Source organism: Plectropomus leopardus, chromosome 9, assembly GCF_008729295.1.
Source record: "Plectropomus leopardus isolate mb chromosome 9, YSFRI_Pleo_2.0, whole genome shotgun sequence".
Lineage (NCBI taxonomy): Eukaryota > Metazoa > Chordata > Actinopteri > Perciformes > Serranidae > Plectropomus > Plectropomus leopardus.
The window spans coordinates 20,519,737-20,537,512 of NC_056471.1; the positions used below are offsets into that span (position 1 = coordinate 20,519,737).

The window sequence follows — 17,776 nt, forward strand, 5'->3', positions numbered from 1 at the left end:
GGGCTTAAACGCAAGGAATATGCTCATCTCGGAGAAGTCATCGATCACAAGTTATTATCTGGTGGCCACACATTAACTATTTCGGGGCCACAAGTTATTATCTCGTGGCCACGAGATAGTAATACCTGGCCACGCATTATTTTTTTTTCATCCAGTGTCACCAGAGGGGCTCCGTACATCCGTGGCTTAAGCCCTGGGTGCTTTATATTCCTAAATATCTAAATATATAGGCTAGATATGTTGCAAAAATAAGCATAGGTCTAATAAAAAGCCCTGGATCTAATAATATATCATTCCGTTTGCGCTTGCATTAATGTATTTAATTACATTCCACAACTGTTAATACAAATAGATACACTGATACATATTTACCGACAAATATAACAATTTTTAACATACAAATTCATAAAAATGCTGGAAGTAAAATAAAAAGTTTAAACGGGTGCATAAGGTGTGACATTGCATTAAAATAAATAAATAAATAAATAGAACTTGTTCTGAAATTTATACAGAAATATGATCAGTACTCTCAAAAAACATATTTTTTTCCTAAGAAAACAATTAAGATTCACTTTCTGTTCAGTTTCAGATTCTAAAGTTTAAGCAAAAATGTGTTTGGGAAGCATGACTGAAGATACAATTTCCTGGGAGGTTGTAAATGGATGTTTAATACCACCAACCTACCTATCAATCGGTAAATCAGCACGTGTGCCATTTTTCATGGTGGCATGCAAAAGAAACAAAGTTTCCTTCACAAATTTAAGGTTACGACTAATTGATGGACAAATGGTCATTTTGGGTTAAATGCTTTAAAGTAGGTCTTTCTTTATAGGGGCCAAGCTGGTAAATTAATCTGTCCATCTTTCCAACAATAGCTGTTTTTTGACTGCCAGGTTAGAAATTCAAACATAATTTTCACACAGAATTTTGAAATTTGCATCCATTAAGACAAAATCAGTTGTTGTTACCAAATACAGTTTTGATCCCATTGAGATCTGGGGGGCATAACCAAACTTTTATTGATCATACAACATTCAAAAAATATAAGAGCTAGTGACAGAGAGTGTTTTGGCAGTATATGATATTATTTTTAAATAATATCATAATAAAATTCATCTTTAATGTTGTTTATTGTGCAGTATTTTCTCTTTTATCAGTTAGGAGTTAGAATATGCTTGAAGGGAGGTTAAGAGATAGTCTATAACCATTACTGTAAAAAAAAAAATCATACAAGAAGAGCTTTTACATTTCATGGATAATAAAAAGCAACCAGATGGTGCTGGGGGCGGTAGAAAAAGGCAGAAAGAAACTGTAATGATTTAAGAGTCGCTGGATTATTTACACAATATTATCATTTGTGCATAATAAGCATGATATTAAAATTTTAACTTTTAAATATATTGGTTGTCAGTAATGCTATACCGGACACCCTGACCCCATTGCATCACGTCAGAGGGCATCTTCGAAGTTGAAAAGATGATTTTTAAACTGTGCAGCTGTTTGTGTTCAACTGGTGCTTTGATTTTGCATGCTGTATTGTTTGTAAGAGTAATCCTTTGGGCTTTATCAAGTTGTTATTTTTAATCCTTGATTATTGTAGCACCTCTTGTGCTTTTTTGTTGTATTATTAATTATCAAATACATTCAATTAATTGATAAACACTGGCCGATCTCTTACAGTTCCCGTTTAGTCACAGCAGCATTTACTGTGGGAGGCAACTGTAATTAGATTATATTTGTCATTATAGTCGCTCATTCTTCCAGGTAGGCTCTGGATTTGAATGTAATCTGGGATTTGGTGGCTCAGTGCTGAGTGGTGCAGAAACCCAGGAACTAGCCTGCAGTCACCTTACAAACAAAACCACATGCTAGCCAGTGAGACAGACGAGTGAATTTAAATATGTGACAGGGAGAGATTACCTGGGTAGTTATGTAATGTTGGCCACAAGTGTCTGGTAATTACAGGTATGTCTGACAGATTATTGTCTAGGACCATTTTTAGACTTACACTGTTATTTTCAAGGGCAGTGCAGGGCGTAATGGCAATAGCCTAACAGTTTAAAACCAGAAGCTTTCATTACTGCAGAGGAATGTCTCTGTTGGACAGTGTGGAAGTACCTTTGAGCAAGACATTGTGTGAGCTTAAAACTTATTTCCAACTTTAATTTATAGTTTTAAAACTGGGAAACACGTTAAAAAGAAATGTGGTCACAATGAATCCTTTGAAACCTGAAGTGACATAACTTTCCTTGTGCTGCATTTGAATGCCTTTCACACTTATTTAAACCTCTGAACCCTGAGCAAATTGGTTATTGCTTCTTCATTTTTTAAAAAAATGAAAAAAAGAAGCAATGAGCACTAAAAAAAGATTTTAAAAAAGTCGAAGGAAAAATTAGTTTAGGATTAATTAAGCTCCTTGTAATATAACTAGTAGCCACCCATTTTTCTATGTCAGTTTTGGTCCAAAATCCTTGTCTACATAACTTTTTTTTTTTTTCATTTTATTTTATTGTGTTTATGTATGTGATTAACCCCTCCCTTTTTGTATTTTTCCCCTGCCTATTTATTTGTTATGATTTTTTAATGAATTTATTTATTCATATTTTTAATTTTTAATTTCTTATTTATTTATTTACATGATTGAAAGGTCTTCATGTTCACTTGAATGTTTTTGCATTATCACATAAACCAATAAAAAGAGAATTACAAAAAAATGTTAAGCACCGTTTCCAAGTAATCTTTTACTTTTAAAAAATGTTTTATTTTATTTATTTATGTATTCATTTATTTGAAAAATTTAAGGTAATCTTCTTTGCAAATTTTTGGGTCATTTCCAGGCTGTCATTTCTTTTTCTATTTCTCATTGCCTTCTTCCCATGTTTTTGAAAGAATTGGGGCCAATTTGCTCAGGTTTTAAAGGGTTAAGCAACAATCCCATGCAAGCTCTGTAGCTGAATTTTGTCTCTCACACATACAAACTCATACTCCTCACCCAGGTGTATGCTCATGTGGGGTAAGCTCCTCTTGTCACTCGCTCTTTATTAATACAGGATTACATTTATTCTCAATCCCAAACTCACACACACACACACACACACACACACACACACTGTCCACGGGCTCCTCACAGAAGTATATGTCCTGTCTGCCAAGGACCGTCAAAGGTAGCAGGGCAGTCAGGACGCTGTGTGCCGTCAGCTGGAGTCTGAGGAGTTTTATCCCTTTTTGAATGTCAGGAGCCCATGGAGGCCTGCTGCTCGTCTGGCTGCTAACAGAAGCTTCACAGGACAACAGGTGGATTTCTGTCTGAGAATAAAACACTGCAGCTTTGTGACCCCAGTATCATGGCGGTAAGACAATAATTAAACTCTCATAGTAGCATTTAGAGTAAGAGAATAACAGCTGATGATATTGTTCTTCAAAAAAACATGGTTTGTGCACATATATACCTTTTTTTAAGAGACCTCGTACTGACAAGATTTATCTCGCAGGAAGGTTTCACAGTTTGTCAGAGGTTTCTGTCTGAATATGAGAGCTTAAATTCTCTAAAGATTGACAGTAGCTTTGATTAACCAAAAGATTTGATTAATTCATTTAAACTGACTCTTTGAATTATATTTAATCCCTTGAGACCTGGATTGACATCAGTTTACCTGTGCTGCGTTCAGACACCTTTCACAAGCTATTTGACTTTTTGAAGCCTGAGCCAATAGTTGTTGGGAATTTATTTTTCCAAAAACATGGGGGAAAATTACCAAGTAGGTAAAATTGCAAGAAATAAGTGAAAGGTGGTATGAAAATTACCCCCAAAAACTGTTTTAAAAAGAGGGACAGATTGCTAGAAAAATATTTTTTCTTAAATAGGGAGAAATTTCCAGAAACCTATGTTTATAATTATAATAATTTTCTATTTACAATCATGTCACAGAAGAAAATTGAATAAAATACAAAAAATAAATAGTTTTTTCAGAATTTTTAAAGGTCATTTTCTTGTTTTGTTTCTTATTTTTTATATTGTATTTCTTTATGTTTTCTTGCTTATTTTCAGTTAATTTTATTGCATTTGTTTTATTAATTTCTTGCTAATGTGCTCGTGGCCTTCTCCCCATGATTTAAAAAAAAATCAAACAAATCTGATCAGGTCTTTTAGGGTTAATCATCTCCAAATGTTTCCGACCTAAAATAATTAAAAACCCCAAAATGGACCTCAAGTTACAAAAGATTTCTTTGCCATAATTCTCCACTAATTCTTCCCTTCTTTCGCAGATGTTTCCTTGGTCTGCTGTTTTCTCCCTTGAGCCCAAAGTTCCCGGCCAGCGCACCTCTGAGGAGTTAGTAACCAATACTCTGATGTTGGAGTTGGGGGCCATGGTGAAGCGAACTGAACGCATCCGTTTGGAAAGGGCAACAGAGGGTCGACGCCGCCGTCGCAGCTCCTCCTCCACAGCTGACTACAGCTGGTTGGCCACCGCACCGACCCCACAGCCCTACGAGCTGACACCCAACGACCTGCTGGAGCTGCAGGACCTGTGTGCCAAGATCCCTCCTGCACAGTGTGGCCCTTTGATCGTCAGGTGGGAGAGACAGAGAGAGACAGACAGAGACAGACAGACAGAGAGGGACAGACAGAGAGAGACAGACTAATGTAAATACAAATTAGCAGAAAAGAGAGAGATAACTGTTACTAAAACTGAGAGTGAGAGGTAGAGATGTGCAAAGAAATGCAGAGAAATAAGAGATTTAGAGCCACACATATTATAAGAGACTAAAAGAAAGATACTCACTGTAAAATCTGACAAGATGATTATACTTTTAAAAAAAATCTAGGAAACCAATCACCCTGAAAGTAAATATAACAATTAGTCTTAATCTATGTGTTATGTTTATTTAAAATTTTGTTATATTTACTACATTTTGCGAAGTTGCTACAACTTAAAAATGACAAGTTTGATTAAATCAGCTTCAGTAAACCAAATTGTCTGTGCTATATTTCTGTTTTCTGCTGGTTGCAAACTAATCAATCATATTTGTATTCTCTTAAAAATGTTAACGAAACAGAACTCAGAACATTTTATGACGTCTAAGATGAGAATGTGATTCTCACATATCAGTGTTTGTCGGAGGGGCATGTGGTCACTTATTGTATAGTCTTTTTGATGACTGCTGGAGGACGACCGTACATATGTTTTTTATTGTTTTATGCTATTCAGTTGATTGTTCGGAGCTTGAGGATGCAAGACAAAATTCTGAGAAAACGGACAATAAAGTCTTCACATTGACCAAATTCTCTTTGTCAAGATCAAGTTAAGTCAGACTAATTTGGTTTACAGACATTGCTAACATTTATAAAAGGTAATACAAGGTCATTTTTAAGTAGCAACAACTTCACAAAATTAAGTAAATAAAGCTACATACTGCTGATCAAATATAAACCAAGATTCTGTAACTGAATTGCATATTTCTCACCGTAACATGTTTTGGCTTACTGTTTAACTGTAAAAAAAAGATTCATCCAGCCGCCATTATTTCACACAATCACTCCACATTACATGAGGCGCACTGCATTCTGGTAGTTGTAGGTTTCTACCTCTTGAGCGAAAGCGTCCTTTTTCTCTGTTTTCCCTGACCATGTAGCATCAATTTCAAAAGTATTTGCATCTTTCTACTACGGCCTACTTTTATGTGAGGCTCTCTTTATATTGGGGAAATACTTCTTTGAGGGGTGAGAGGGTCCTTAGAGAGCTTTCACTATTTAAAAAAAAAACAACAACACTTTAGTCTTTACACAGATTTATTCAACCATTTTTAATTAGTTATCTCACAAAATTTTTAGCATTAAAAAATTGAAACCTAACTTTTCAAGCCAGTCTTTTTGAAGGCCCCTTTCCGATTGGGGCCCTGGGTAATCAGTCCTACTTCTCCCCCCTCTATGGCATCCCTGGTCATTAAATTACTCTGGAAATATGTTATTGTGAATCAGGCTGGTCCTGATAATCACATGTATTCCTCTCCTGTAGATTCAGGAGGCTGGTGTCACAGATGGAGCCGGATGTTCATGAGGTTCCCCGGTTGTTTCGCTCGGTGCTACACGAGTTCATGGACGAGATGAACGGAAACGAAGAAATGCCAACACAGGAGCCCATCTTTGAGAAGCAGCAACGCAGCAAAAGCCTCTCTTTTGTTACTTTCCGCACCAAGTTCCGCACAGGTCAGTTCTTCAAAGGCAGCAGCATCCGAGGCTCCAGGGGGAACCTGCAGCAGCAGGTGGATTGGTCCGACGAGGAGGAGGACGGAGAAGGGGAGGAGGAGGCCATCAAGGCCCGGGCCAGGAAGGGAAGGAGCAGGAGCATGCCGGACATTAGCCCTATGGAGCAGAGCGCCCAGGGGTGAGAGAGGAGGGAGAGGAGGAGCACCTGGAGGGGCTGGGGAATTATGGAGTAAGAGAATATGGGAAACTGAGCACAAAATAGAGATGAGACAGCATAAATAAAGGAAGGAGAGAAAAAACAGGGAACGTTGAGGAAGAAGGGAGAATTCAGTGAAAATGGGACAGAATAAATTTGAAAAACACCAATAAGTTCTCTTGTTTTTACTCATTTGGCCTCTTTAAAAAGGAGGGAAAAGTCTAATGATGAAAAATTCTTTCAAAAACACTGGGGGAAGACGTCAAGCTACTTAATAAGACATTGCCCAAAAATTAGTTAAAAACTTACAAGAAAATTACCTAAAAATAAGCAAAAACAAAAAGCAAAAAGCAAACGAGACAGTTACCAAGTTTTCTTTTTTTTTTTTACATTTTTATTTAATACATTTAATTATATTTTTTCTGTAACATGATTTAAAATATGGACATTTTTTCCTGATTTTTGGACAATTTATAATAATCCTCCCCTCTTTTTTAGAACAATTTTTAGGTAAAACTTGTCGTTATTTGTGGGACATTCCTTGCAAAGTTTGTCACTGCTTTTTTTCCTGTGTTTGCAAAAGAATTCAAACCAATTTGGTCACTTTTCAAAGGGTCACATAGCTTGTACAAGCTGTCTGAACGCAGCACAAGAAAACTGATGTCAGTCTAAGTTTCAAAGGGTTAAGACTGAAACATGTGATTAGAATTTAGTTGTGTTGACAACAAACAAAGGCCCTGACACACCAAGCCATGCTGGTTGGTTGTTGGTCATAGTATTTGTTGTTTTAATGTGCAGTTTTTCGGCTGAGACACAAGCAACATGAGGCAATGCAACAGTCGGCTTTCTTTGCCGTTAGTCCTCTGATGTTTGTTTGGTGTGTTTGGGCCTTAGAGACAATGATGATTTGAGCTAAATGCTAACGTCAGCATACTGACATGTTAATGTTCACTTTCTTAGTTTAGCATGTGCTAACATTTGCAAATTAACACTGAACACAAAGTACAGCTCAGTTTGATGGTAATGTCAATATAGCGAATGTGAGAGGATCACCACCCTCAGTAGGATACATTGTCTGTCTGTACAAAATGTCATGGAAATCCATCCAAAAGTTGTTAGATTCGGTTCAGTAAAATCTTAAAAACAAACAGTTCCTGCAAGTTCTCTCTGAACATCAGCTCCTGATGAGTCATACATGTGTCATGAACTTTCCCTTTAAAAACACGAGACAGAGCAGCTGTTTTTTGCACTAGATGGCAGCAAGTTCAGCTCAAATCTGCACGTTCAGCAGTCACACTGGCTCCAGGTCACCTGCTCGGTTAGCGGGTGCTCTCATAGTGTATCATCAACTAGAATAATCTGTGATCTTTTTGTATTATTGTAAATATATGTGTTTAGGGAAATGAATACATTATGTTGTCATACTTACATGTCGTTAAAACTGTTTTTTTCACAGAGGTGTTTTTGGTTTATGTATAGATATAGTTGTTAAAACATTTGAATATAAATGTGCCCATTTCCTTTCTACCAGCCGTGATGCTTTTCTACAAAAGGAATGAAACAAACAAGGACATATTTCGATTGAAGTTTGTCAGCAGGATTACAAAAAAACTGCCTGAAGGCTGCAGAGTGGGCAAAGATAGAACTCTCTAAATTTTGGTGCGGACACACTAATAATTTTTCACTTTCATCAACATTGCGAGGCAGGTCATTTGGTCTTGGCGGAAGTCTGCGCTCTTTGAGTGCCCTTCTAGTTGTGGCCAGGAATGTGTTTGTTAATATGTATGTCTGGGACCTGTAAATAAATATATATACATAAACTCACACACATCTTTCTGCTGTAAATATGTTGAACATGTCTCATAAAGCTGCTCAGCACTTCTCTGTTAGCTAGTCTTAGCCTCCCAGCACAGCTAATTATATCACTGCTTACTAATCCTCTTATCCAAATAAAATCTCATCCATGAATGCCAGCACCCCATTATCATTTTATTAATATGCACTTTCTTATATCATTATCACTATTTGCACTTTATACACTGAAGTCAAGGCATTTGGCTAAAAAAGAACAGACAGGGAAAAATATAGAAGAACGGTGGTTTCTTTTCTTCTTAAAAAGCATCCGTTAGATTATGAGAGGGAGAAACTACAACAGTGACGTCCAACCAGACACTTCAGGGAATCTGGCTGATTGCGTCATGGGTTCACAACCAGTTTAACCCCTTCATAAGCACTGATATCATGTTACTGGAATCATATTCAGATTCTTAGCTCGTACTGAAGTCTCTCTGCACCACTGAATGTGCAAGGTTTACACTTATTTAACCATTCAAACCTAATGGCTGGCAACCAAACAGTTTCATTTCAAACAGTAATTTTGTATAACTTTTCGTCACAATTTGTGTCTAAATTGCACCAGCAAAAGTCCCTTCAACTGTCTGAAACTTCTTGTGCCTGCAGGACACAAAATGCTGGACCACAGTGAGTATCTTCACACTGTCACAGTTCTGTTTGAGTACCCATTTGGCAAATAAACTTTGAAAGCGTAACACAATATGACAGAATAAAAAAAAAAAAAAAAAGTGAAGAATTGTTGATAAACAAGGGAAACAGTCATGCTCTTCAAAAATGCAAGTAAACTATCAAGCAAAATTATCTGAGAATAAACTCCAGTTCTGTTGTTTGGCTTTGAAATAATAACAATAATGTCAGACATGGGGTAAAGAAGAAAATTAAAAAGACAGTTTGCAGAATCAAACCATTAAATTATAGCCATTTTGATTAAATGTTTATGTATAATTGGTCAAAGTACAATATCGAGCAGTTTTTTGCTCGCTTTCTATACAAAGTTGGGATTTTAGATAATTTATTCTTTCATTTGGACAGAGTTCGACATCTTCATTCTTCACTGAATTGTAGAATTAAGATCAGGAGTCTGTGGCTTGGGAACAACTGGAAAGTCTGTATGAATGGAAAAGTCTTTATTAATCTGCGCAGCTCCCAAGCCTCCGTCAAAGTGTCCCTCTGATAGAGAAGTCCGTCCTTCAAATACCTCACTGGACGTGTCGTCTCAGTTCAGTTTTAGCTTACTTTACTTCACCTCATTCGATGTGCTTCTGCCCTCCTCTTTTCTTTAAGCGAAGAAGACAACAAAGATGATGAAGAAGACAACGAGGACGAGAAAGATCTTGATCATCAGCCAGCGGTTGGAGGAGACCGACTGGAAGTATTTGAGGATCTCTGTGTGGGCGGCCTCAACATTCAGCTGGGTGTCCTCCACGTTAGCGTCAATCCTGGAGGAAAAACACGAATTCAGTGAGACAAGACTTTTTAAAACAGATACAGATGATGCTGCCTGTAATCAGTCTTTAAATCAGTCAGTTCTGAAGGTAACTTTCAAGTTATGTGTAGTTCAGTATTTTCATATTCCAATATTTTCCTTAGTTTAGTATTTTAGCATCCCAAATTCTGCATGAATATTCTAGCAGCATTTCTTTCTTTGATTCCAGTTATCTAATCCCCGTTGCTTGTTTATTAAAAGAATAGCTTTACTGTGTGAAACATGTTAGTTTGCTTGCATGCAGAGCAGGTTGATCCCCTGTTATGTCGTGGTAAACTGGGAGCTACAGCCAGCGTATTACTGGTATGAAACAAACTATTTAAGACGTGTTGAGTAATGAGCTCTAGAAAGATTTGTGGACAGAGCCAGGTTAGCGGTTTTCCTGTTTCCAATCTTTGTGCTCCTCTAATCTAGCCTGTTTGTATCTTCATATTTACAGTAAAGACATGAGAGTGAAATCAATGTTCTCGTCTAACTCTCTGGGAGGAAGAAGACATGGAATCTCTTAAGGCCACGAAATACCAATCTGACGCTCAGCCCTCATCGCTGCAGTGTGTCCCACACCGTTGGCCCTCGTCGACCCTTGTCTGCTTCATCCCGCCGATTTAATATGGTGAATGACATCACACCAATGTGGCACAGAGCGTACGCTTGTAGTTTGGTGTGTTCACCTACAACTTTTTGCCGAGACACATCGACATGAGGTGACACAGCACGTCCTTTCGTCATCGCTGGATCTCTGATGTCAGTTTGGTGTGTCTGGGCCCTTGTATCCTTTTTTCACCAAAATTAGTGTCTGTACACACACTTTTTTTTTTAAATACTGGAAAAACTGATATAAATAGGCAATAAGACTCCCACTTTCCCATTGCCAGTTGACCAGAGCTGTGTACACGGCTCTGCAGGAAACAAGTATGTCTTTTTGTGTATGTTTGTGTTGTTTTAACTGGTGAGTCAAGTTCAACATCACAGACGGGCTGAAAACACTACAAGGCAGCAAGGAGGCCAGTGAAGATGTTGCGGTGGTTACTCCTATTTAAAAATGTCTTATTAAGTGTCTCTCTGCAACTCAGTGCAGAGTAACTTGGAACACTGTTCAAGCACTGCTTGAGTGGAGACAGATGGTATTTTCTGGCGGCATTACACTGGCATTGGGGTTAAATTTTAAAAAAAAATTAAATGAATAATTCCATCAATGTCGATGGAAGCTGATTGGAGCTTGGGCCAATAAACACCCATGACTCCTGTAGAGTAATTTGTCCCGGGAATGAATGCTGACTGTAACATTAAAGAAAAGAGTTAGATGTTAGAAAGTGTTGGTGTTTTTTTTGGTACAATGGCAAAGGGGCTTTAGTCGTCCTGAACAGTGCCCTGAAATGGCAAACTGCCATGTTTCCCAAAATGTCTATTCCTGACAAAGATCCCCTCATGTCCTTTGTTTCTGAGAGATCTCTTTCCTTTTCACTCCTTCTGTTTTTTTCTCCATCTTACCTCTGGATGGTCTCCTCTTGCTCCTTGACCATGTGTGCAAGCTGCTGGAATATAGAGCCCAGTTCCACGATGGTGCTCTCGATGTTCTGCATGGTGTCTGCACGGCTCTGGATGTATGAGTCCTGTAATCGCACAGACAGCAAGGGTTAATAAGCGCCATATTCGAGCTCATGAATGCAAAGTTTGTGATCAGATGTTAGTCTGATATTTCTACCAAGTTACAGTGGCAAAAAACACTACAGCTCATTAAAAAATGAACAATAACTGGTTTTTTTCTTTTTTTTGCTAATTAACTAGAAGCACACATTCCTCTCCACCTGCCTGACTTTGACAAATATACACCAGCAGTCTACCTGCTCATCAATAAGCTGGAGTTGCAAAGGATTGGTTTGAGAGTCCATATCGATGGCTACATCCCCCATACTCCTGGACTCATCCTGCATCAGGACCGAGCTCTCTGAGGGGAGACAAAAAGCAAAACACACACACACACGTTCAATGAGCTCAGACAGAGATCCTCAATGGTAGAGAACAGAAAGAACAGCGGGCACATACAGTAGCTGGTTATACCCGCTGGGAGAGTCAAACGTTCCAGGGAAATACCTTTTAAATTTGAGGTTGTATTGCCCTGGTAACCATTGCGCGGCTCGCGAGCTGCATGCGGCTCCTGGGCCCCTTTTTTTCGGCTCCCTAAAATATTTTTTAATTTTTGCATTATAGACGACCAAATACAGTAATAATCATTCACAAGGACTTCGAGCAGTTCGCTATCACAACAGCTGATCGAAAAGTACACTGCCAGTCAAACGTTTCTGTACACCTGCGACATTTGTGGCTCAATTTCAACCAACTGGCTCAATGAAAAAAACCTAAAATCAGAAAATCTTAACAGGTGCCTGAAGAACTTTATGACAAAGATATATTTTTTGTAATTGAGCTCATCTTTACTTTACTGTGAGCAAATTTACCTCCACGAGTGTTCAAAAGATGTAAAACTTTCTTTTCACATACTGTTTCTGTTAAGCACTTCGATCAATATATTTCATTATAGTAGTCTGTCCGTTATTAAAGGCAGACACTCTGGACAGATCAACCAGTTACCTCTAGTCAGTTTTACTCTTATGCTGTCTGCTACAGGGGCCTAATTACAGCGATAATATTTCACTTTCAGTTAGATATAGGTTATTTCCAGTTACATTTGTAATTCACAAATCAGTTTGTCACCTATATTTTATTGTAGGATATCAACAGTGAGCACAATGTTTGAGGTTTTACCAAAAAGGCTGAAATATCGGCTGTTCATAAACATTTTACTGGCAGTGTAAATGCCCCCACAGGGGGCATCTTAACTCTTATTAATTAGAGGAAAACTTTTAGCCATTCGTTGAGCAAAAATGGTAAACTTAGCAGGAGCCAGACATGTCGAATATTGACTCAAAGCCAAAAGAATTACACAATAAAGGTGTGTTCACTCTAATACACTTTCCAAAACTACCGGCACAATTTTCATGTTGGATGAAAACATGAAGAGCAGGAAATGTTTTAGGTAACAACTGACTTCTAACATTTGAAAACATTTTTAGAGGAACGCTGATGACCAGGATATGATTTGTACTGCTGATAAGTTTATAAAAATAAGTGTGAAAACAGAACAAAACCAAAATGTTATGTAGGGGAATTTTTAACTTTTAAACCAATGTCTTAACTACAACAAGAGATTATTTTTTTGTTTGAAATCCTGCTGCTTGTTGGTGGTGACAAAGTTAAAACTGCATGAAGTGTTTCATCAGCACAAAATGTGTCTCAGGCAAAACTTTTCCCACACACAATAATCAGTGTAGAGTGAACACGCCCTCATGAAGCTACAACAGCATGCTGCCTTTACTTGCTGGTTCCATTTATTTTAATGCCAGACCCGTGCAAAAATCACAGTGAGTGTGAAGCGAAGACAAGGATAAACTTACTGAAGTTGTTGGCCATTAAAGGAGAAGAAGAGACAGGGGGCTGGGAGAACTGCTCTCTCCTGCTGCGCTGCTGCTTCAGGTTCTGCAGAAAACATAAAAAAAATGATGGAGGAGGTGAACACGACTGAGATGAAACCTGATTCAAAACATTTTTAGTATTTCCTGCCTTTGAACGATAAAAATCAATGCTTCTTACCTCCGTTCTGACTTCTAGGACTGATTTAAAGTCATTGGACATTGAAGCCAGTTTGGACTGTGGATGACAAAAAAATACAGCGATGTTAAATAAAATGAAGCTGAATTCAGCTGTGCACATTTGTTAGTGCCAATGTGGGAAAAACAATTCTACATTTTTTTGATGCCGTTATACAGGAGATACAAAACCACAGATGTGTGTGCAGATTAACACTTGCATCAATTGCAGCTGTGGTCAATTTCTTTTTCAGTCCACTAAATTCAATTTTCTGCAATAAAAATGAGTGAAGAGAGACACTATGTCTCCAAAACCTTATTCTATAGGATAAAATGGATGTTGAAAAATGTGTCCTTTGGCGACATAATTTACAGTTGAAAAGGGTATTAAATCACAATATATGTTATCAGAATACTAAGCATTTGACAAAATGTTTAAAATTGCAATATTGTATTGTGATTTAAGTAATGTGGTAATATTGTATCATGGGGCCTAATGCACATACACAATATAGCATCAATTAGATCTTAATGAATATAAAAAAAAGTATAAAAAAAATTTAAAAAACAATTAGACTTTAATGAACATACCTGTAGTGACACCACGATAGTGTTGGAGTGGGACTGGATGTGTCGGCCACCCGGAGCTCCGCGGGACCTCACCAAGTCCTGCAGCTGTGCTATCTGTTTGTTTAGACTGTTGATGTCCTAAAAACATAAACAAAGCAGAGTTTGAAAACAGGGTGTATAATTTAGCAAGATAGCAGAGGATCGTAGACAGCTGCTCATTTCATAAATTACGTTTGGAAAATCACATTTGGTGGGATGTTAACATTCTAACTCACTTGTTTAATGATGTACGTTAGCTCCTCGATCTCCACCGCCTTGTCGTCGAATAAAGATTTTCTTTTTGCCACTAAAACATCAAAAGGACAGCACAAAGAATCAGCATTTTGAATTATGTGACACACAAACACAAGGTTTGCAGAAGATTTTAAATTAGGTTAAAATGACATTAAAGCTACACTTACAAATAGTGAGCTTTTCCAATTTGGCAAATGTATTGCTCAAGTCTTTTCCAATTCTCCTGCAAGGAAACAAATACAAAATTAGCTTTCTTTGTCATGCACATACTAAATGAGTACTCAAACATTTTGTAAATTACACTCATTTGCATTCTTACTGGGAGTTTGATTACATCAATTTATCTTTTTTCTCTGTGTCTCCCTGCTTGCAGTCTTTTTTATTCTGTCAGGCCAGTTATGATGTGGACTAATGTCGCCACTTAAAATTCATATGAACCTTTTCATTTTACTTATGGTAAGAAAATGAACACAATTTCTCTTTTTTTAGGTACAAAAGTGTGATAAAGATGCATTTTACATGCAAAAAGGATGAGGAGAATAATACTGTGTGAATACAAATAATGCAACCCCCAAAACCAACATAAAAGAGTACACTGAGCAAATGTTTAAGAAACACATGACAAAACAAACTTTGAGGAACTTACTTGGCCATAACTGTAAAGTCACTGCGCTGCCTGAGGGCGCTGAGAGTTGGTTTACTGGGCTGAACTCCATTCTGCCAGAAGAGGTGGAAAAGTCGAGAGTATGAGATAAACACTTTGAAAATGTGACTATAGAACTTCTTCACATTCAGGGGACGTCATCATTGATTTCAGTATTGTTGATTTGTTGAGCATTGGAGTCAATTATTGATTTAAAATTCAAAATATTTCCTGATCACAAGCTTCCTTCCGTCAAGCAAAAATCTATATTTTTTATTTTGTAATTATGAGCACAGGTAGCTTGTTATTGTCTATCGGACAGAGAGGCTGATACCAATGTTGACATCTGAGAGTAAGGCTGAGCAATATATTGATATTATAAACATATCATTACATGAGCCTAGATATTGTGTTGGAGTATGGATGTTATACTGTAAGTCTTGTGCTTTCCTGGTTTAAGGCTACATTACAGTAAAGTGACATAATTTTCTTCATTTATCAGACTCTTGTAGCTCTTTTTTAAAGAGCTTGACTCTTTTTGACTGAAAGAAATGTTTAAATGGAAAATAAAATTAGATTTTTAAAAATTGTGACAATTAAGGCATTACAAATGCAAATTTAAGACTATTTAATGACTTTTAACACCTAATATTTTTCATTAAATTTAAAACTTTTAAGATTGTTTAAGGATCTGCAGTCATCCTGGTTGCTGATTGTTATTTTTTTACATTAAAAATAATGTTTTGGTGCCAGTTGCTGAGGGAAGACAAAAAAAAAACACAATTTTAAGTTTACTTGACTCAAACTGTACAAATAAAGGCAATTCTTGTATTTTTTTCTGCATGCATTTTTTGCCTTCAAATATCACTAATCATGCAATTGCAGTTCCCTGCCTATGTGAAACCAAAACTAAATGCAGAAAGAAGTAAACAAGAAACCAAAAGTAACAAATTCGTCTGTGCTTCAAAAAAAAAAAAAAAAAAATCATTCTGACTGCTATTCATTTTTTATCCTAAAGTCTCTTTCTGACATACAGTACTGTGCAAAAGTCTTTCACCACTACAGATTTGTTGTTTTAGCAAAGTTGCACTGAGGATATATATATTTGTTTATTTCAGACTATCTATTAAGATACTTACAAAGAATACAGAGAAGATGTGCAATGCCTTAAAACACAAAAAAAGTGAGATCTCTGGATCTTTGTTGGGCAAATTATCTTGAAGTTTTCTTAAAAAATCTTCTGGTAAACAAGAAAATTGGTATTGTATATCTCATGATGAACCCAAAACAGTTCAAGAGATGCCGAGTGGAAAGGGAGGTCGACCAAATACTCGCAACTGAACCCCTCTGAATTTGCGTTTTTAACACTGTACGCTTTTCTCCTGTATTTTCTGGTTGTATTTTAGTAAAAAAGATTACTGAGAAATAAATATATATGATCATTATAACCTTGCTAAAATAACAAATTTAAGATGGCCTACGACTTTTGCAAAGTATTGTATTTTACAGAGCTGTAATGTGTACACCTTATCTCTCCCACATTGTGCAAAGTCATTAAATTTTGGAAAATCTGAACAGCAGGAGAAATTAAGCTGTGACCATCTTAATGTATGTTCTGTAGAAATAACTGCTGTCCAAGACATAATAATAAAGGAGAAAAAAACTGTGAAAACACATCCGTGTATTTATATTATAATACAGTTTGGGCAAATATCTGATAAACTGATCCCGTTATAATTGGGCTGTGATGTGCCAACATACCGGTCTGCCCTGGAGAGATTTACAGGCTGACTGGAACTCGAGTGTCCGGTCACGGCACGTCATCCTGCCGCCGGTAGAGGCTCACCAGCCCGCTGTAGACCACAAACCACCTGGGACTGCCGGGTCCTGATCCTGGGTGCTCGGTGTGATCGGTAAATATGTAGACCTCCCGGTGTGCGGACAAACTCACAGCCAAGGTGGGGTATCTTTCATAAACCTATGTACACACATGTCTGCGGTACCGAGAATAAAACGTGTCAAAACCATCAAACTCACAGGCTACAGCTTTATATTTAACTGATAAATAAACACGATTTACGGTTAGGTAACGTTAGTAAAAAAGCCAGCCGGTACCGTTAGCTAGCAGCACGGCTCTCTGACACAAACAACACGACTAAGAGACCGACTAAATCAAAACAACCCGACAATAAATGACCAAAAGAAAGCCAAAACTCACAAATAAAGCGACAATAGAGCTTAATAAAAGTAAAAGTGATACTGTGGAGCGGCTCTCGGTGTGAAGCTACAGGCCGCCCATCACGACACACAGCTGATCACGGCCTCACCGGCTAACCAGGCTAACGTTAGCTTCAGAAGCTACGCGGGCTGTACAAACGGTCCCTCCGGCTTTACCTCGGTATAATTCGACCTAAACTAAAAATGTGAGCTTCAATCTTATTTTAACAACACAAATCGATCGGTTCCAACTTACTTAAATCGATATTACATCATATTTCGGGAGCCCTCGATGTTTCTGGTAGAAACTAATCAGCGAGTTAAAGTTCCGATCCGGGTCGTTTCCGGCACTGACGTCACTGCCACGTCTACTTTAGCGAGGCGAAAAAATCCCCTGCAGGTATAGCGCGTGACCGCCAGGGCGCGCCACACCGCTTGTTTAATCAGAAACTAGAAAATGATTTATTGCCATGTATTTGATTTTCATTTATTTAGAACATGTAAAAAAAAAAAAATCATGCAAACAAGCAGAAAGCAGAAAAAGTAATATTTACAGACAATGAAAACACGAAGCAAAACAAATGGTCAAACACACGATGACTTGGTTTACATATTCGAAAAGGAGTGAGACGTATACATTTATTTAATCCAACCCCTTCTC

The 17,776-nt window shown here is 37.5% G+C and overlaps 2 protein-coding genes across 3 annotated transcripts; one reads left to right on the forward strand and one right to left on the reverse strand.

Annotated features, from left to right (window-relative positions):
• The first annotated feature begins 4,266 nt into the window (after nt 1-4,266).
• zgc:162144 (RD3 domain-containing protein) lies at nt 4,267-6,596 on the forward strand. Its single transcript, XM_042492807.1, has 2 exons — nt 4,267-4,574; nt 6,018-6,596. The coding sequence occupies exons 1-2, from the start codon at nt 4,267-4,269 to the stop codon at nt 6,388-6,390; spliced, it is 681 nt and encodes a 226-aa protein (XP_042348741.1). The 3' UTR covers nt 6,391-6,596.
• A 1,776-nt stretch (nt 6,597-8,372) lies between these two features.
• Nucleotides 8,373-17,456, reverse strand: stx5a (syntaxin 5A). Of its 2 annotated transcripts, XM_042493369.1 has the most exons (12): nt 17,372-17,456; nt 16,660-16,892; nt 14,902-14,972; nt 14,423-14,478; nt 14,237-14,307; nt 13,983-14,099; nt 13,396-13,452; nt 13,200-13,281; nt 11,839-11,925; nt 11,589-11,692; nt 11,236-11,357; nt 8,373-9,697 (listed from the first exon to the last, which is right to left on the reverse strand). In XM_042493369.1, exons 2-12 carry the CDS (start codon nt 16,720-16,722, stop codon nt 9,538-9,540), a joined length of 990 nt encoding a protein of 329 aa, XP_042349303.1. In that variant the 5' UTR covers nt 16,723-16,892; nt 17,372-17,456; the 3' UTR covers nt 8,373-9,537. The 2 variants fall into 2 exon arrangements, with proteins under 2 accessions (XP_042349303.1, XP_042349304.1); XM_042493370.1 differs by lacking the exon at nt 11,839-11,925.
• Between the last annotated feature and the right edge of the window lie 320 nt (nt 17,457-17,776).

Excerpts from the sequence above, each read along its gene's own strand:
- zgc:162144 (XM_042492807.1), top strand. The coding sequence starts at position 4,267 with ATGTTTCCTTGGTCTGCTGTTTTCTCCCTTGAGCCCAAAGTTCCCGGC. Across the intron at positions 4,575-6,017 it reads TGTGGCCCTTTGATCGTCAG|ATTCAGGAGGCTGGTGTCAC; the intron begins GTGGGAGAGACA and ends CCTCTCCTGTAG.
- stx5a (XM_042493369.1), bottom strand. The coding sequence starts at position 16,722 with ATGACGTGCCGTGACCGGACACTCGAGTTCCAGTCAGCCTGTAAATCT. Across the intron at positions 14,479-14,901 it reads GACTTTACAGTTATGGCCAA|GAGAATTGGAAAAGACTTGA; the intron begins GTAAGTTCCTCA and ends GTTTCCTTGCAG. Across the intron at positions 13,282-13,395 it reads TCCTAGAAGTCAGAACGGAG|AACCTGAAGCAGCAGCGCAG; the intron begins GTAAGAAGCATT and ends TGTTTTCTGCAG.